Consider the following 20,258-nt stretch of genomic DNA (forward strand, 5'->3'; position numbering starts at 1 on the left):
CAGTCCCAGCACTTAACTAAAGGGTCATCCTTAGTGTCCTCTCCAGAACTTACAGGAGCTGTCAATATATTGCCCGCCAAAAATAGCCCTCAAATCCCCAGAAAAAGGAAAATAAGAAAACAACTTAAGCCAACTTCATAGGACTTCCTCAAAGGTTTTGGCTGCATTTTGCTTGAAGGCTAGTGTCATTTTATCTGAATTAATTTGTCCATTTGTAGCATAGATTAGACAAGAGCTAATTTAACAACTCTCAGTAACAAATTTCCCCTGGACAGCCAGAAGGTAAGGAAAAAAAAAATTAAACCAACAAAATCAGGCCATGTTTCGCTTACCTTGTACTCAAAGCATGAGACACAAATGAAGAGGAGGTCTAAAATCCTGTTCAACTGCATGGATGGAAGGTCTGCAATCCATTTCTGTATTAGATTCTGATCAGCATTTTTCATGATCCAGAGGAAACAGATCAAAAGGTTGCGAGTAGTATCAGGACCTAAGGTGGCACTCTGTCTGTAGGGCTAGGAGCAGATAAAGTAAACGTTAGTTGAAGGAAGAAAAAGAAGAGGGAGGTCATTCAGGTGAAATAATGTTATTTAAATTTCAGTGAAATCAAATCTCAGGACTGGACTTCAGTAAGTTTAACCTCTTCCAGGTTATACTGATTGTATTTTTTGAATGTATGTGTGTGTAATTAGTGACAGGACCGGTTCTATGCAAGTGAAAGACAGAAAGAGGCACAAGAGCATTTTTTGCTAGATGCTTGTATTTTAATTTCCTTAGAATAATGCAGAAAAAGATTCTATAACTCTTTAGTCCCCTCTTGCCATGCAGTTGTGTCAGCCAAATTGTATAGAAGATAAAAACAACCATGAAGGAAGAGAGAGAGAGAAAAAAAGAAGGGTCTTGGATTCAGGTGAGACTGGGAGGCAGTGAGGGAATCATAGTGGCATTTGCTGATCTGGAAATGAGACTAGGTTGGGTGTGGCAATGGAAATAGGCATGTGGGAGAAAAAGTGGAACTACCTATGGTAAAGGAGTAATTAAATGACTAGAAGAGAAGAGGAGATGACAGGAGGAATATGAGGCATTCTTTGGGGCTGGAGGAAACAAGAATGCAGTTTTTCATTACTGCAGTTATTAGTGGCAAGAAAGGATAAAAGGAGAAAACAAAGAAAGAGGAAAACAGATACCAGAAAGGACACTGGCAGACTACTGGACATACTAGGGACAGCAGAGATGTTCCAGAGCTCCTGAGGTTGAATTGATTCCCTGCAATGGCAAGGGCCACGTTTTGATTGATTGCACCTGTAGACTCTTGTTCTTCTTCTGGGTTTCCTGTGCGTCCCTTTCCGCTGCGGGCATCTGAAACTAGATTTGAAATATCCTATTAGAACTTCAGGAGCAATCCAGTTGTTGCTGCTCACTTGTCACAGTCTTCCATTGGGCTGTAATATAACAAAACAATTGGCACCTCCATCCCTGAGACTGCTGGTCTGGCTGATGTACCAAGCAGTGAAAGAGGTGCAGCATTAGCAAGACAGATTGCAGCCATCTGCAAAGGCTGCCAAATTGTTCAAATTAACACAGGGAAAGAAGATGTGTCCAATAAGCTCCGGGTATTCAGAAAACCTAAATTAAAAGCAAAGGCAGTAGCAAACATGAGGTTTGCTCATGAAGTCCAAAGCTAAGCAGTGCTTCATAAGACTTGGAACCACCCAGTTCCAGTCCATTTCAGGTGAGACGATCAATGCAAAAGCCATACACGGATTTGGTGATATTCAACAAAGTATGTAAGTCTGCTAACACCTGACAGAGCCAGTATTGCCTGCTGACTAAAGAATAAGTTTAATTTCAGGCTGCTTCTATTTCCTGCTAGTTCTTGACATCACTTTCAGCAAATAAAGTTGTTTATACCTAAGTTTTGTAAAAATCTCCTCTGATTCTGAGTGTCCATTTTGTGTTTTGCAAGTCATGTTTTTCAGACAAGCTGAGTGACCAGCCCGTCCCAGTGTGTTCAGAACGAGGTCAACAGCCTCTTGTGACAGATACTCAGAAAGAAAGACACTCTAAAACCAAGCCATACTGGGACACCTGGGCTTCCTCATAATGTCTCTTTTTCATCTGTGGCATAAGGATAACACTTAGATTACAAGAATGGGGTGAGATCTGATTAGCCAATGTATAATAAATGCTTTCATCCTATTAGACTGAAAGTGCTAAATAGTACCTTTATAGTATTAAGTTTTTTGTCCAGACTTCTAAATGCAAAATATTTTCAGAACCAGTGACAAAAGTATATTCTTCAAAGATTATACCTTTTTTTCTTTATAGCCTTTATTTTATTTATGGAAGTGAAATGTAGTTTTCCAAGTAGCAGAGATCTACTATCCTACAAAAAGATGTGAAATAGCTGCTTTTAGCAGTATTATATGAACACACATGTAGCAAAATGCAAGAAAACAGCCTACATAATGTTGTTTTAAAAGGCTTGATAATGTAGAGCAAAGTTTATAGTTATAATAGATGACAAAAATATGTCTCCTATGTGATGACTACATCTGCCTGAGATTAATTTTGGTATCCTGTTAATAGCACTACAGAGCAATAGAAAAAGATAGAAAGAATACAATCCAATTTCTTTAATTGTGATGCAACACAATGTCAGTATCACTCTTGTTTTCTTCTCTACTGTCTGTTAAACCTATCTATATGTCAATATTTCTCGCAGATCTTGCAGGCTTTATTTGCAGGATCATAATATTTACACTAAAGAGATAGGCAGGAGTACTTACAGATACATCTCTAGTCTATCATTTGCTCATGAAGTGAGGACACTGATGTTTTTCCTGTCTTTAAAAATCCAGTTTACTTCTAAGTAAAAGAAATATTCAACCTTACTAGACTGTGTGGAATTTCTGCACTTAGCACAATCTGTTTTATGTTTGATAGATTGTTTAGACAAGTCACTCTGAGAAGCTGAAAAATACAAAGGCAGAAAGGTCTTACTTGTAAAATCATGGAGTTGCGGCAGTGAATCCAAAATGATACCAACCAAAGGGAGGTAGAGAGCTGCAATTTTAATCTTCACCTCTTTTTTGGAGCAACGTGGGTCTAGGTCATGGGAACTCAGCAGGCTAAGGATAGCACTGACAGCCTTTTTTTGCACCTTGCTAATCCTGTTAACACAAAACCCATCCATAAGCTCCACAAATTATTTATAAATCAAAGATTTAAGAAACAGAGTGGAAAGAAACAAGTAAACAAACAAGTAAAAGAAACAAGTTAATACACCAATATTAATTAGATAATCTCTTCCATTCTGAGCAGAGACTCATGTTCCCTGCAAGAGATAGCTATCTTAAATCTCCAAGCCACTTCACCACAATCAAAGAGCACCCACGTTTTTCAAACTTCCCATAAAAATTCAGTATGGTGAAGAGAGGTGCTTAAAGAAAAGCATCAGATTCTCACCAAAGTTTAGCTAAACGCTTAAGTTCAGACAAAGGAAGAGGTGTTTTAGAGAGACGAGCAACTGAAATGTTGTGTTCTCAATTCGTGTATCTAGCCAACAGTACTGCAACAAATAGTATATTTTTATTCACTGGGACCAACATACTGCAGATAAAACAATGACTGGGTTATTGCTATGTTAGAGTGACTCACTGAAAGAGTGGGGGAAACAAGACTGCCCTGGAATAGAACTATGACCTTGCCAAGAGTAATAATGTGACTCGATCCCATTCTAAAATCTACAGATTGGGATACCCACCCCTCGCTGTCTGCATCCAGCGCTGCTGCCAATTCAGTGAAAAGTAAGCCGGTCAGAAAGTGCTGCTGACGGTATTCAGCTGAGAGGTCAAACATACCAGCGATTTTCTGGTCCTGGAAACTAGAGCAGGAGCTAGAGTTCTGCAGAAGTATATTAGAAGTGTTTAAGAATGATCATTGAAATAAAAGCTTCTTAAAGAGGCCGTAGTTACAGTCCATGTAGCAAATGGAAAATCTCTACCAGAGGAAAAGCACAGACTTTGAAAGAAGGTTGGACATTTTGGAGAAAAACACCTGTGTGTGAAATAAAAAGCATCTAGTTTCAAATGAGTTGTTTGCTAGGATGCAATCTCATTCTTTCCATTCTGTGTGAGCAACTCGTTTGACATTTTTTGAGATGTAAAATTCTACCCTGTATTCATTAGTTTTGACAGGACACCAAGTCAGAATTTTCTCCATGTTTATAACTCTTTGCATCGTTCTTACTATTGCAGAGTAGCCATTGGGCATCATACAGCAAGAAGCTGCCCCTACATTAAGAGGGACCTTGGTGTCAGAAGCTCTGCACTGTGCCTTCTTCAGCATCCATGATGTCTAGCATGGAAGTAAGGTCAGGAAAGATGTGTGAACAGTGTTTCCTTTCACCCTGGAAATCCTTGGCTGAGCTTGCTGGCAGCTGGCATAATTTAGAGCAGCCTTCAAACTGCTGTAACTTATGGCTATGACTGATATACAGCCAGCTCAGGAATGGAAAGTTGCTGCTATATATGTGTTGTGAACTTCTTAGATTCTCCAATCACAGGTCTGTGCCACAGGTCATCTGGAATGTTTTTGTCCCCTGATCGGGTGAGCATAAGTCTTAGACTCTACTCCCTAGTGCAGCTACTGGGGTTTATGAGTCCAAATTTTGCTTTTAATTTATATTCTTCAATATTCTCTCCCAATATTTCTATCAGTCACCTGGGAATAGTCCCAGAAAACAAACACATGAAGCAGCAGTATACCACACTGTGGCAGCTGTCTTCCAGCATATTGGGTCAAATGAAACTCATGTATCTGAGCAGCCCCATATTTTGGATCCACGTACTTAAGCCCACTCCCATTTTGGCCTCAAGGAGACAGGCATTGGCTGTACTATGTTTGTATGGAATAACGTTAAAGTGTAGAGCACCCAGTTAAGTGAATTTGGCTTCTCTCCAAGAATTCCAAAAGATTTATTCACACGGCCACATTTCTTACTGAAAATCTAACTCTAGCTGGGCAGCCCTCCTGCAGACAGATGAAAATTACTGCAAGCGTGGTCAGCTAATGTATTAAATCATCCAAGGGCCACAAAAGCCTTATTGATTTGCACAGGTTGCACTTCATAGGTTACTCCTAAAGAAGAAAAAGGGTTGATGATGTTGCTTGAAGGAAAGAATGATTAAACTGGTGTCTGCCCAGCTCTGACTTGCTAGAACTAGTTGCAAGACCTATGCTTGCTAGAACTAGTTGCAAGAGCTATGCTGACTTCTTTTTTCCCCCATAAGCAGAAGAGTCCCATTTCTAGTTCTTTGGCATTCAGGATTAGCATTAAGCAAAACTACTGGGAAATCCTGACTCTAAGACCTTCATGTTTTGCTTTTAAGACCAGGAAAAACTTCAAGGAAATACTATTTGCTATCATTGACCTGTCAGAACCCTTAAGGTTTGAGATGCAGCACATCTTAGCATCCAACTAATTCCTTGGCAATGACACTTGAAAAAGTTACCATGAATTTGAAAAAGTTACCATGAATCTGTTACTCAGAGTGTTTTTATACCTCCCACCATTCTTGGCTTCAATTCCATCCCCCTGCTTCCAAGGGCTGTGGCAATTATGGGGCACTGCACTGAAATGCTTCATCCCAGTTCTGACCTCTGCAAGATCACTGAGGTGGAAAACAGGCAGGCCAGCACCCTTTGTCAGGGGGTATACCCCATGGTAAATGCAAGTTACCATCTAAGTAGAATGTAGAGGAGAAGAGCACAACACTGGCAAAATAGTGTGTGGCATGACAGCCAAAAATTTCTTTACTGAATGCATTTGTGAACTCCATACCCAGGATGATGCATGGAAGGTCCTGACATTCAGGAAGTCTAGAGCTGTGTCAGTGTCAGTATCAGTATCTGGGAAAAATGTGCATGTACTGGGAATGACATCCTGGGAGAAATGAGAAGTGATGAGGAGGGGCATTCACAAAGTTGTGTGGAGAGGTCTACTCAGGATACCTGAGTGTTTCCATGCAGAAAAATCATAAAGTTCAAATAAAAGGGAAAACACTGTCCAGAAAATACAGAGAAATCATTGGCATAGTGATAGCATCATCTGCACCACTGGGGTGGGGAGGAATCCAGAACAAAGAATGCTGCTATTTGAAAAGGAAAGCATGACAATCCTGCTCTGAAAAACACTAAGGCTCAACAGAAATCCATCATTCCAGGATATTGAAAATTGCAGTGTTTTAGTCACTAGTTTACATAGTGGTAGCATCTACACCCACTTGGAGACCAAGAAGGTCAGCTAGAATGCAAACACACAGAAAGTTTGCTGCGCACTGCTGCATGCCATAATTCTCCAAAACAAATACTGAAATACATATTTGTGGTTGTGTATGGATGGGATACAGGTGCGCCTGTAAGTTTGCCTTCAGAGCCATGTTCCTTTTAGACCTTGTATGTCTACCTTAACAGTAATTTTCTGTTTTCATTTTTCTAGAGGGGCACATATCTGTGTCACGTTAAGTTTAAACTTATGTAGATGCAATTTTGCAGTAGTACTCCCTTAATCTTTATTCTTCTGCCCCTTTTCTTTCAAGAGGGAAGTTATTCTCCCTGATCCAACCGTGGCTAATTCTAACCTAAGTATCTGAATACAGAGCAATGTAAGTCTTTCTCTACATGTGTGCTTCATGTGACGTTCATGCAATATCATCTAATGGATGCCCACCTGGGAGGATAAGGAGGGGGAGGGGGATGCTGGAGCAGACATGGAGGTCATGAAGAAGAGGTTCAGATTGAGGTAATGCTCATGGCTGCAGAGAATTCTCAGGAACTCCAGTCTCATGGAAATCAGGGTGGAGAGTGAACTCAGCTTGTTTGAGAGCTAGAAAAGCAAACCAAAGAAGTGTCATGTGATGGGCATGCACTATTTAAACTACCATGCAGTGAAATATCCTGCTTCCTGAAACAGAAATAGACAAATAGCCCAGCATGCATTAAAATGCTCACTGGTTCCCTGTACCTAACTAGTTTCCACCCATTAGCTGCTCTTTGTTTCACAGTGGTGGTGTCTCTCTGCCCCCTCTCTGGCCGAGTTACCAACTTCCCAAGAGACAATAAATTGTTTTTTTTTTTCCTCCCCAAAGAAAAACACAGTATTTTTTCCCTTTTGCATAACACAAAGATTAAAACCAAACAAAACTCTGCTGAGTCTGTGGCAAACTCATAAAAAGTCCTACTAGGCAACACGGAGCATCAGTGGTCTTGTCATCTCTCTTCATATTAACAATGACATCAGTGAAGTATTGTACGTACTATAAGAAACTGAGGTGGTAGCCATCTTGTGCTCTCTTACCTACCATCAGCTGACAGAGGGCCTTCCTTTGGCTGAAAAACTACAGTAGGTATATCAGGTCACAAAACAGAAGGAAAACTTTCCCCTTCAAATGCAACAAATAATTTCATAACAACATCCTGCATCATCATTTATTTTTAATTTTGGGAGGCTTGTAAAGCAAGAAGACGGACATGGTTCATTTTGACTGAATCCCCCAAATCTAAATACATCCTCACAGCACTGGAAGAGTCAGAGACCAAAAGCTGCTCTGTATGGTCTGCAGACCCTGCTGCTAAGGGATGTTAAAAAGTAAGGGAAGAAAAGTGGCTCCATGGATGCTCTGCAGTAGTGCAAGGTATGACATTTCTAAAAGAGTCTTAACCTACACTCAATTTTTTTCTGCAGACCACAGATCAGAAAGGTTTAAAGTCTCTGCATATGCAAGAGGAAACAGGAAATTTACCTGGCCCTTTAACACAGTTCAAAGGATCTTGATGGATAAATGAATCAAACAGAACAGAACAGTGGACTGGCCATAAGCCAAATGCAATACCAATCATGCATGGTGCCTACCTGATTGCAGTAATGTTTGATGAGATTAAACACAAATCCTCGGTCCATTAAAGAAAGAAGATCATACAAGAAAAACGCCAGGCTGATATTAATCTTTTCTGCTTGTTCATTTTCCTTTTAAAAAAAGGGATGAAAAGAAGAACTGCAGTTACAATGTATGAAACTTATACAAAGGTGGAAGACTTTTCAGAATCATTAAAAAATAGTGTAGGGAACAGCTCCCAGAACCATGGCATGGAACATACTGGACAAGATCGTTTCAGTTCTCCAATTTATGTAATCTTGTTAAAATTATACAGAATCACTCCTGTAAATTATTTCAACTGTTGTGGTTTTCACAGAAGAATATCACAGGATGAATGAGCAAGTTTATCTATGCAAATCTTTGGGCTGACAACAATGAAATGGAATTTGAGACCTGTTCTGAACTCCCTATGGGGTGCAATCCTGCATATGCCATTTTAAAAAAAAATTGAACCTTTAACATTAGAGAATGCTGGTTTAGGTACTTAAACCATAAAATATTGTTTTAATATATTAATAAAAATCTGCACTCGCTCTGCTGATGGAATGCCAAGTATTTTGTTTAGAAATTTTAAGTGTAAAACTGATAGTAAAAAAATACTGGTAAGATAAATCTGTGTGTTTTACCGTTCAGCAGCTAAGCTCTTGCATGCTTACAATTGGCCTGATTAACAGAGATACGCAGCCCCCAAGTAAAAATCACAAAGAACTCCACGTGCCCTCTAAATAAGGCTACAGTTACTTCAAACACACCAATTTAAATCATAAAATCTCAGTAGCATATGTAGTTCACCAAGAGGAATTTGTGGAGGTGCCTGAGGGATCTGCACACATGTAATTCTCCGAGTCCTCAGGTGGATTCACTCAAGACTGACAGAGGAGATGACTGAGAAAAATGTTGCCCCTATTCCTGTCTCTGACTAGTGAGAACAGGTGTGCAGCACCTCAGGGTGGTTACAATTTCATTTTTAATTTTTCAACCTTTTTGAAGCTGTTCAGGAATATATATACATATATTTCCTGCAATGTGGAATTTACACAGCAAAACAGTTTCTGCTGTGAAGAATAAATTAGTTTTCCACTACCTTACTGGGTAGGCTAAAATATGCCACACATCACTGTAGAATTTCAGGGCAATCTGACATGCTCAACCATGTATTGAAACATAGATTATTACTGCTTGGATTTAAAAATCAGACACACATTACCTACTGCTGCTCTGTACAACTAACCAATCGCCCTAATTCTGCAAACACCGCAGTGGGTTTTTCACACATAATCAGGTTCTATACACTCACTCTATCAAAACTGAATTGAATTAACAGCCCATAAAAACCTGTGTATTTCTCAGGAGGAAGCCATAAAATACTAATCTCTTGGCAAAACCTACAGTTTTGTTAAAACATTTTTAATGTTACAAAATTTTATTACACACGTATTTAAAAAAAAAGAAGTCACTGACACCTTAAGTAAACATTTCCATGGAAACAATTTCTCTGCACATGGCTATCATGGAAGCACACCAAAGATCAAGCAAAGGGTAAAGCTTCAGGAAAAACTTTTTGATGGACAATGACAATCACTTCTGCCATTCTCTGCCCTCAGTCATCTGGTCTCAGCCCTTTCCCAGTTTCTGCTCCTCAACAGCACAGTGGAGGACACATGAAGTGGATCAGGAAACTGAGCTGGCTGAAAAGCGATGTGGCAGGCCAGCTGTCCAGCCTGGTCTGCCCTGTGGCAGAGCACACTGCTGGGCTAGCACAGTGCATTTGCCAGCTCGGAGGCATGAAAACATGCCGGTTGCAACAACTGAACAAACAACAGTCATCCAGCGTGTAGATACACAGATGTGGCCTTAACTTTGTCTATTGGCTAGTGCAGAGTGACATCAGTGATGTAAGCTGACTATCAATGTTAAAATATAGATTACATTTTGTGATCCTTTCAACTTTATAATCCATTATATCAGTACAACTTGTTAAAACATATCAGGATAAAGAATTTCATGAGACTTAGGGCTTATTTCTTGTCTTTAATTTTCAAGTGGCCAGTGCCTCTTTAGAGAGATCTGGGTTAGATCACTCATGGCTAGATTTTGCAACAGTCAGGAGGAATACTGCCTTCATCTTGCATAGCCCACTGCTGTCAAAGTAGTCAAATGTGGAATAAAACACTGTGCAGTACAAACAAAGGTAACAGGAAAGGGGGATAAAAGGAATAAGCCCTGCTTTGGCTGCAGTTTGATGCCCTGGCTAACCTGGCATAAAGCATCACTGCCACTGAAAAGGGGTGTCCAGTCTTTCCTGTTGATGGGAAAAGGGGTTCCCTCCCTGCACCCTGCAGCCACAGCAAGAAGCAGGCTGGGGAGCTGAGCTGAATAAAAACAAACTGTCTGACAGGGGAGCACAAGGCTAGCCCTTGCAACACCCCTCACTCTTACTTAAGGTCCATGAGAGAATACTGCTGCAGTTTTGGCTTAATTCTAGTGACACTGCTGAAGGTGAAGTGGGATTAAACACTGCTCAGCGTAACACAGGCTGAGTAGCAAGGATCCATGGTGCTTATTTCATGCATTTACCTTCTGTGGTTTGACTAAAAGCGCAGCAATCTCTGAAGTAACCACACTAACTATGGTGGTAATATCATCTTTGAAGCGATCGGAGAACCGGCTTCTTCGTGGGTTGTCTTGCTTCTCTATGTTGTGAACATACTGAGCCATACTCTTTATCTGCAAAGAAAAAAAAAAAAAAGAAAAAAAATTAAAAAAAAATGCCAAAACTGGAGGTAAAACTACTGCTTTGTTAGTCCATGGGAATAAGATTTCCTACTTGTTTTTCCTTGAATGTAATCACTCTCATCTTCTCAGAGCTGCTGTGATAAATCCTACATGTACTGGCAACAACAACAGAGAGCCTGAGACTTGAACACAGACAGATATTGATTCCTGTTCACATCCACGCAGTTGGCTACTCTCAGCACCTGAAATCAGAACCACCCTCCCCAGTCCCTTGCCTCTGCAGCTCTGAAATGCTGCTATTTGCAACTTTTGCCCTTCATGATGACACACAGGGAGTGCCACTTCTGGAATTAATTCTTATTTTTTGACCAGATGTTGGGTTGCTTATACGCTGCCAGTGGAAATCAGTATGTTTTTGCCACTGACATCCATCACCTCATTTTCACATCTGTGAAATTGAATTTGGGGAGCCTTGTCACTGCTCCCATGTTGTTAACAAAGTGGAAGAGACAGGAACAGGTATTCACAGGAAAGGGTGTGCTCAGTTTGATGTCTGTCTTTCAGCCTTCTGCAAGCTGTGGACCACTGTGCATGTACTTCATGCAGGACTTTGCCACGACAGGCTGTCAGTGGGAAATGGGTACGAATACGGAGAATTCTTTAGTTGTACTTCCATTATTTGGGACCTTTCCTTTTCACACTGGGGCTGAGTAACTGAAGATATCACCACAGATCTAAATCTGTGCCTGGAGTACCTGCTACATTTCAGCATTAACTTACTAAATGGCACTATCAAATCTTACCAGGAGCTCAAAGAAGAACCAGGCATACTTGAAGACAGATTCTCTCACCATACCCGTGCTGACGACCATCTGCAGTGCCAGCTCCTCGTGGAAATGCTAAATAATAAACACAGAGTGTTGGGAAATAACTCTTCAATCAACTCATCTCCCAGGTTGAACATCCCCCCTCTTCCCTGTGGGAAACTCCCCCATACTGGAGAGTCAGCAGCTGGATAGGAATGTATGGACATCCCTGTAGGATCAGAAGGCAGATTTGACCAAAATGATGTATGAAGAATGTTGATGGCAAACAGACTTTGGAACCCATTTTTCTGTGGATCCAGAACCCCAGATAACTAAACTAGGGAAATGCCTTTGGTCTATCCTCAGGCCATTGGCTCTGTGCATGACAGGGAGCAGTCATGTTCCCCACTCCCCACTAATTGTTTCCATTTAGCATATCCATGTTTTTGAGAGAAGGTAGAAGTAAGATTGTCTCTGTGGTGTGAGAGAAGGACACAGCAATAACCACAGCAGAACTTGTACATAGGTTTGTGGCTGGAGACAATACTCTTTGCAGTGAGATCTGACCATAAGACACCCAATCCCAATAACCTGAACTTTAAGGAAACTCAAATCTGGACTAAAAATTTATTGCAATATCTATTTTCTATACCTGACACAAACAATAAAGCTAATGAAACTCCTAAGCATATTTACATTGAATAGGACATATAAAGCCATCCAATATTCAGACTGGGTATAAATCTCTATGCTTTTTGGCAGAAATCAGACCAATAAACAGACCAATAAACAGGAGTAAGAAAGGAGAGTTTCTTAACTGTAACTCAGATTCTGAATTGCTTATTGCAGGGTTTCTCCCCTGCTTCTTCATCCAAAGCCACTGCTGCTGATCAATGCTAAACACAAGACCCAGCTCTGGAAAAATTATCTAAGTGATATGGTATCTTCTATGTTGTTAAAAAGCTACTTGGGAATACATACTCAAGATAGAGGGAATTTCTTGGTTCTAAAAGCTACAAAAGGGGGAAAAGAAAAATATTCTTTACAGAAGAAAGAGATGGCAAACATTTCTGAATGCAGTTTACTGTAACATGTAAAGGCAGGTATCCAAGGGTAAACAGAAGTGGAAAAAGAGAGAGGCCCTAACACCTTGAGAAAGAGAGCAAAGGGAGGATCCAGACACGCTGCTACTTGTCTAAATCTGTCTTGGAAAAAGAATCTAAAGATTCTAGAGCACAGCCAGAAAAGTTTGGGTAATAGTCACCCACTGATTCAATATTCTGTCACTAACTCCTTGTTCGATAAAACTGGTTGTTACTTTATTCTCTCTCTCCCTTCTCCTCGTTTAGTAGCACTAACTACCAGCACTGCCTCACGAAGCTCCAGGCTCTGTTACTGTGCTCCCTCACACTTAGTGGTAGGCTACCTTTTTATTGGATGGTCTTGGGCTTGCACAAATGCTTGGCATGTCATTTGTTCCTTCAACGTAGAAAGACATCCGACTGGAGCTGTGATCCATAGGCTGGGAGGCATAGCCAGAAGAAATACAAACTAGTAAGTTAATACATAACTTAAGCTAATTAACAGAGAAGAAATCAGCACCGGTGGGTTTTTTGGAAGGTATGCACAGATGTTCACCTAAATAGCTCTTCACCTTCTTTCTCCCCATTCCCCTTCCCAGTGGAGGCCAAGGACCACCTGAATGCAGCAGCCGCAGGAGCGTGCAAATGCCAACACTGCCATCACGTGCCCAATTTCAGCACTGCAGCTGTCTTTTGGAAGCGCTGCAATTCACCGTCAACGGTAACTGTTTATCCGGTGGCTCTACATCCGAAATTAACGAGCATAGGGGAGTCTTTCTTCCATTAAAAGTAATGCCAATTTAAAAGGCAGTGAAATGGCAGCAGCCAAGTGTCAACTGCTACATTTATCAATGTGGTGAAGCTGTAATATCAAACATTTTACTTTTGCATTAATTTGGGGGAAAAAAAATGCCTTGAGCTCTGTTTTTTTTTAGGACACAGCACATTACAGTAAAATTCATAAAGCTATTAAGTTCAAATCTACATTATTAAAAATTGCTATGGATGAATACATATGCCCATATAAACAAATCAAACAGATTGGCAAAGCCTGTGCATCTTACTAGTTCTGGTTTAATTTGCTGAAGACAAGCACCCCTTCACTTTAACTGGAAAAGCATGTGGTTGGTCAATGGAGAAAAGACTTCAAAATGTTTCTGAAAATAACCTGCTTGAGAAGCAGTATTTTACATATGTAACGCTCAAAGAAAAGAGAGGGAGGATATAGTTCAGAGCTCAGCAGACATGCTGCTGTAGAGCTCTGCTAGGGCTGCAGCTAGGACCAGGCGAAAAATCCTGCTTTTGTCAGAAGCACAGCTTCCCTGCTCCTGCTGAATGGGGAACTCCAGATTTTGGTTTCCCCAGAGAGCCAAGCACAGCCATCCTCATAAAGCTCTGAGATGGGCCTGGAATGCTGTTAGACCCGCAAGCACTAGATGCCAATCAGGGAGGAAAAATCCTGCTTCTCTGCTGTCATTATGCTTTCTATCCTGCAAGCTGTTGGTGGCATATGTAGTTGTGGATGGGAAAGACAGAGGAAGTTTGTGTTTCACTCTGTGGTTGAATTAAGTATTTGGAAAGACCCAGTTACAAAATATGCACATGGCATCTGTACTATAGCCAGTATAAAAACATGGGACTGCTGTCATATAAATTGCTTACTTTTTTTTTTTTTAACAGGAAACTATTTAGCACCAAACAGGCTCTGTGATTTAAAAAAAAAAAAAAAAGAAAAAAAGGAAAAAGAGTTAAAAGGAGTAAGAATAAATTATCAGTGCATTTTAGGAAAACTATTTCCCTTCTGAGGAATCTTTCACCCCTTTCAGAAAGTGAATCTGTTCCCAGTGTAATCAATAGTAGTCTTTTCTCACACTGACTCTGTGTAACCTGGACCAGCCCACATCACCAGACATGAACAGAACTTAAATGTCAAGAACAGGAGAGTGAGGCATGTCAAAAAAGCAAATCCCTCTATGGAGTGTCTAAGCCTCACACAAGAGACAGATTTCTTACCTCTTGCTCTCTTCACTGATAAGAGACATCAGAATTTAGCAAAGGGATTTAATGTATGCCTATACCACATCAGATAAACAACAAATGCTTCTGGTGATACATACAGCACATTTACAAGAAGTAAATCCAAACCTTAAAGAACAAACCTAGATTATTAGGTTTTGGCCCGTACAATTCTCCAGGTATTTGACTTTGTTCTCTTACCTTGGATGACATGATGTTTTTGACCTCCTCATCAGTAGCAGTTGGTGTAACAGCGATGTCAGGATTGCTGCAGCTTATCACTCGGCTCTGCAGGAGTTTACTCCCAACAGACACTGCGGAAGTGCGTCCAAACGTGTAATAACGAGACTCTGTCAAAATGGTACTGCTGCCTGCACCTGCCCATAGGGAGATGTCTGAACTAAGACTAAAGTACACATGTATGAGACAAACCTCAGATTCAAGCCAGCTTTGCTCAGTGCTGTTACAGCATCAGCATTTTGAATACCATAAAGCTCCTGAAAATCTCACCATCAACTGCTTAATTAACAAATTACACAGGCATTGAATGACAAGGTGCAGATGTTTTCCGACTCAACAGCTCACAGGTGATTGCACAAGCAGTAACAACAGATTTAACATGGCTACCTGAGCAGCAGCAGTATTACAATAGCTCTTTCTTCTTTCGCTCAGCTCTTTTTAATTTGCTGTAGATTAAGACAAGATTCACAGGCCTAAACACAAAATATCACCTCCAACACGTAACATTTACCACCAGGTTCAAAGTATCCAAGGAAGCAGAGAGTGGCCAGCAGGAACTTCACTAAATAATTACCTAATGTCTTCAGCTTCCCCATGGACCTTATTTTTCCAGGATAAAGAATTTCCAAGCATAGGCGAGCTCAGAGATTTTAGCACATACTAACATCAGTTTAAATGTCCCTCAAGGGGGATTTAAATGAATATTTGAAAGAGAAAAGGGCATACCTATCTTTAGTTCCCACATCACAACTGTTTGGTGGTCAGCCAGTTAATATATAGCAATTGATCAAATGAATTCTATAGGCTTTAGGACAATGGACTGCAGCAGAGTAACAGAATGGTTGAGGTTGGCAGGGACCTCTGGAGGTCATCTGGTCCACCCTCCTGCTCAAGCAGGGCCACCTAAAGCCAGCTGCCCAGGACCATGTCCAGATGGCTTCCTAAAATCTCCAGGGTGAGATGCTCTACCACCTCTTTGGGCAACCTGTGCCAGTGCTCAGTCACCCTCACAGAAAAAAGTGTTTCTTGATGTTCTGAGGGAACCTCCTGTGTTTCATGTTGTGCCCATTGCCTCTGGGCACCACTGGAAACAGCCTGGCTCTGTCTTCTTTGCACCCTCCCTTCAGGTCTTTGTATATGCTGAAGATCCTCCTTGAGCCTTCTCTTCTCCAGGCTGAACAGTCCCAGCTCTCTCAGCCTTTCCTCACTGGAGAGATGCTCCAGTCCCTTCATCACCTTCATTGCCCTTGGCTGGTCTCTCTCCAGTATGTTCACATCTCTCTTGTACTGAGGACCCCAGAACTAGACACAGCACTCGAGGTGCAGCCTCACCAGTGCTGAGTAGTGGAGAAGGATCACCTCCCTCAACCTGCTGGCCAATTTACAGGGTTTTATCCTCTGATGACATCCCTAATGCGATGGAGAAATTTGCAGAGCTTGGCCCTATGCCACTTGGCAGCAAGTGAGTTTGCATGGAAAGTAGATTACTGATGTACAGGCCAGTAAGAAATTGGCATCTTAAGGTCATTTTAATTTCTGGAGGAAAATCCTCTAAAGAAAGCCTCAGTTTAGGAGATGTCTCTCACTTTCATCTTCATGAAGCTACAGTGTTGCATATAGCTGTGGAGTCCTCCCACCTCAACCATGCATCGTAAATGAATGGGAGATAAGAGATTATGTGGGGCAAGTCCATGTTGCTCTGTGCAGCTCTGAGATCCCTGACCTTCCTCTGAGAAAAACAAAATATCTGAACAGTGCTGTGCTTAAATGGTATGCAGTCTGGGTCTGAGAAGTTGTGTTTGCTATTTCATAGGCCAGTGCCCTAAGTCCTCCTCGCAGAAGCACCATGCTGAATGCCATGTATCAAGAAAAAAGAGTACTTTAGCAACCCTTGCACCAATATTACCTGCTTTGACTACTTCTCTTTGAGGATCTGGCAGACGAAATACATAGTAGACATAAGAAGCCAGGAGGCAGTTCCTCCCGTGCTGGTCTTTGCTCAGGTCTTTGCTGTTGTGAAGACTGTTCACTATTGCAACCACAGATTCAAAGGCAAACTGTGAGAAGTTGGCTGTGAAACAAAGGCAAGAAATAGTCTCAGCACTGAACGGTTTAGGTGAGGGCATTCTTTGTGCCACCACCAACTAATCCTACATGCTTTAATTCAGTTCTTAACAAATTCAGAGCTCTAGACAGCAATTGCTATACCTGACCAGACCCAAAGTCTACATAGGCCAATAACCACTCTTCAGTAGATCCACTGAGTTTCAACCCAATCACTGCTACTCCATCATTTCATGCTACATAAAAGCAGACCAGAATTGTTACTAACAATTTCCAGCAGCCTTCACACAATTTCCTATAAAATACCTACTTGAAGAACACTAAGACCCGTTACTCTCCAGCTGACACACAAATACAAGCTAGCAGGCTTTTCCACAAATATTACAGTGGATGACAAGTGTTAATTACCAAAATGAGATAGGAAAGAAACTACACCACTGTTTCCAAGTATGCCTTCCCTCCAGAGTTAACATGTGGTGGGCAACTGACAGCCTCAGTAACAGAACAATCTGTGTGCATTACTATACCCTTTCTGTTTTGTGCTCACTCAATTCTGTCTAAAGATATTTGAGCAGCGGATATGGTGCAGTCAGCAATGCCAGCTGTAGGATAAGTGACTTTCTGGTGTTTTCCTTGCAAAATAATTGAATTCCAAACAAAGTTAAACCACAACCCACTTTCTGACCTATATTTCCAGATAAGTGAACTACTACAATTTAAGGTACCTCCCAACCAGAGCCTGAGAGTCTTATATGCAGGGGGAAAAGGAGAGAGGGCAGCAACTCAGTTAAACCTGATAAAATTGTGCAGTGAAACTGTGTCTTGAGAAGCACAACTCTTTTGGACTACCCCAAATACTAAATCTGAGCCTGGATATTTAGCAATCATTTCCCCTATATTTCTAGGTTGCTTGCACGACCGCTCCAAGGCCATGCACCAGTAAATACCTGTCTGGCCAGCTATGACCATGGGCTGTACAGCAAGCTGGAAAAGTTTATCGAGTACCAAATGTAAAAACAAGACAAGAGGTTCAAGGCGTGAAGAATTCAAACAGATAATGCTGAGTTTCAATTCATGTTCCAGTGTAGCCTCAGTTATCTTCTGGTCCATCAGTCGAATGGGGAATGTCACTTGACTTTCTAGAGAATGGCACAAAGTGAAGAACTTCTCCAGGTGATTGTCCTGCAAATACAGTGCACTCATAGTTAACAAAGTCTTTATAGTTCAGGCTGCTGCTAGCTGAGCAAAGCCTGATTGTCCAACCTGATGGGATCAGAGAAAATACATTCACCCTTCTGGCTGGCAGTGGTAGCTAGCCCTAGAAATCAATTTGTAAACCAGCTGTCACAGCCTTTTGTTTGTTCCTTTTCATCTGGCTTAAATTCAGACTCTAGTTAGATCAGATTAAAAGCAGAAAAGTTAAAGCCCTCACTAAAGTGATTGCTTCATTTCATGAAAATACTCTTCCCTCTCCCTGATAAAAGTCTGTCACTCCACAGGTCTATAGTCCCTCTGCCACCCACACCTAAGTTCCAGCTACATACTAGTTATGTGCCTAATGGGTATGCCCTACTTGTATTTAGAAAGCATGCTACCAGTGGTGATGGACCTGCTTCAGACACAGGGTCTCCAGTTGTTAGGACATAGCTACCAGGGTTAACTAGAATGGGATGATGGGTAGGAGACACGGTAAAGCAGCAGAAACAAAATAAAGCTGCTCTGCCTCAAACCAGTATCCCAATAAGGCGGGCAAAGCTCCAATTTCCTATCACATTTAAATGACCAGAATCATACAGTTCTCATTCAGCACTAAGCTTGTGTCCCTATACCACATGGCATTGACAGTTGAGCTGCCTAAAGCATTCTGGCAGTATAACCTGTCCCTAGAGGCGGGGAGGTGCTATGTCTCTGAAGATGGGGACACGTCTGAACTAGCCTTGCAGAAGATGTAGACTGCAGAAACTTGCACTGTGCCCTGCCAGTGTCTTTCAAACACAGCCTAAGCAGATCCTTGCTGAGCTGAGAGGACATCAGGCTCCCTAATGCTTGATGTGACTTGCTGCTGAGAGTGCTCATTTGTTCCCTTGTACCAATAGATTTCATTTCACCAAAGGATTTCATTCACGGAGGCTATCAGGTTATTTCCATAGCTGTTAGCTGTTTTTAAACCTGTGTGGGCTTAAACATCTCCACTTCATAAACCTCCCAAGTCAGCCTGGGCATCTGAATTTTCTTTGAACTGAAACTACAGTGGTATACTGCTTCTGATGCGTTACCTGAGTGTGAACAGATGAAACAGCTTGCACTTCAACATTGAAAACACCCTTGTGTCCTTCAACCCACTTAATAGGTGGTGTCTGAGATGGAACTTTCTGTGATGGAAAAGAAATATGGGAATCATCAGCTTCTTTTTAACAATCAAACAGAAAGTCTGTTTACACAGTGGTCTATAGGGTATTTGCACTATTCACTTCATTTTATATATTCAAATTCAGTGCCATACAGAGGACCACAGCTCGGCATCTTCTTGTTCTCATACACTAGATGGAGAGAACCTGGTGCATTGAACAGGGAAATGTGGAGCACTTCAGCTGGATGCCTAGCACAGGCAGTGGGAATATACATCTTCTGACGGGATATTTTTAAGGTTGGAAGTTCCCAGTTAAAGCACTTCCAAAGGCACTCCATGGTGATACAGTGCAGTTTTAACCCTCTGGACAGTTTCCTACTTGCCATATTTACTCAGAGGACACAGTTTTCTGCTCTAGTAGCAGCACCTAATTCCTTTTTTCCTCCCTCTCCCACACAGCCACAAAAAAAATGAACAAATCATCCTATGGAAGAAAGCAAATTATTGACTTGACACCCTCAGAATAAATGTATCCCTGATTATACAAGGATTTGCTTGGATAACTAACATTAAAAAACACAATATAACAACATAGAATAGTAATAATAACACCAGTGACAATAATAACAACATTTTTCTCCAGAGCTTGCCCCTTTTAAAGTTCAAAAAGGAGGCATTGTCTACAAGCAGACAGCAACGTTAGTTTGTAAAACACTTACGCTGTTCTCCTACATTAGGAAAATATTATCTTTTCATAATTTTCTTTGTTACCTCGGGAGAGTGAATTGAATAGTGGACAGGCAGCTTATCCAATGCAACAGGAAGACAATAATGTCCAGTTTGAAGACGATCATTTAATAGAATCGGCAGCCACTGAAACAAATGAAGAGAAAACACAGCAATATTCATGACCATATATGATTAGGGCTATTTATCTAATTTGTTATGTACAGTCAACAAAACAACAAATGAGATATTGACCCAAGCTTCTCTGCTCTAACCCAATTCAACAGTAATTTCTTTG

At 41.1% G+C, this 20,258-nt stretch overlaps 1 protein-coding gene across 5 annotated transcripts in view; it reads right to left on the bottom strand.

Moving 5' to 3' along the window:
• The window catches only part of DOCK8 (dedicator of cytokinesis 8), a 97,536-nt gene that overhangs the window by 24,064 nt on the left and 53,214 nt on the right, over window positions 1-20,258 (bottom strand). For 4 of the 5 annotated variants that reach the window (XM_030005138.2, XM_030005140.2, XM_041120929.1 and 1 more), the window contains 14 exons: window positions 20,006-20,107; window positions 19,161-19,256; window positions 17,832-18,066; window positions 16,727-16,891; window positions 14,782-14,957; window positions 12,909-13,004; window positions 11,480-11,575; window positions 10,518-10,667; window positions 7,916-8,029; window positions 6,734-6,889; window positions 3,767-3,906; window positions 3,004-3,173; window positions 1,220-1,365; window positions 333-515 (listed from right to left, as the gene is read on the bottom strand). In XM_030005138.2, coding sequence (XP_029860998.1) covers window positions 333-515; window positions 1,220-1,365; window positions 3,004-3,173; window positions 3,767-3,906; window positions 6,734-6,889; window positions 7,916-8,029; window positions 10,518-10,667; window positions 11,480-11,575; window positions 12,909-13,004; window positions 14,782-14,957; window positions 16,727-16,891; window positions 17,832-18,066; window positions 19,161-19,256; window positions 20,006-20,107 — 2,025 coding nt within the window. The remainder of the gene's footprint in view (window positions 1-332; window positions 516-1,219; window positions 1,366-3,003; window positions 3,174-3,766; window positions 3,907-6,733; window positions 6,890-7,915; window positions 8,030-10,517; window positions 10,668-11,479; window positions 11,576-12,908; window positions 13,005-14,781; window positions 14,958-16,726; window positions 16,892-17,831; window positions 18,067-19,160; window positions 19,257-20,005; window positions 20,108-20,258) is intronic. The other variant, XM_041120930.1, reaches the window with a different exon arrangement.

The sequence above is a fragment of the Aquila chrysaetos genome, chromosome Z (assembly GCF_900496995.4).
Source record: "Aquila chrysaetos chrysaetos chromosome Z, bAquChr1.4, whole genome shotgun sequence".
NCBI classification, from domain to species: Eukaryota; Metazoa; Chordata; class Aves; order Accipitriformes; family Accipitridae; genus Aquila; species Aquila chrysaetos.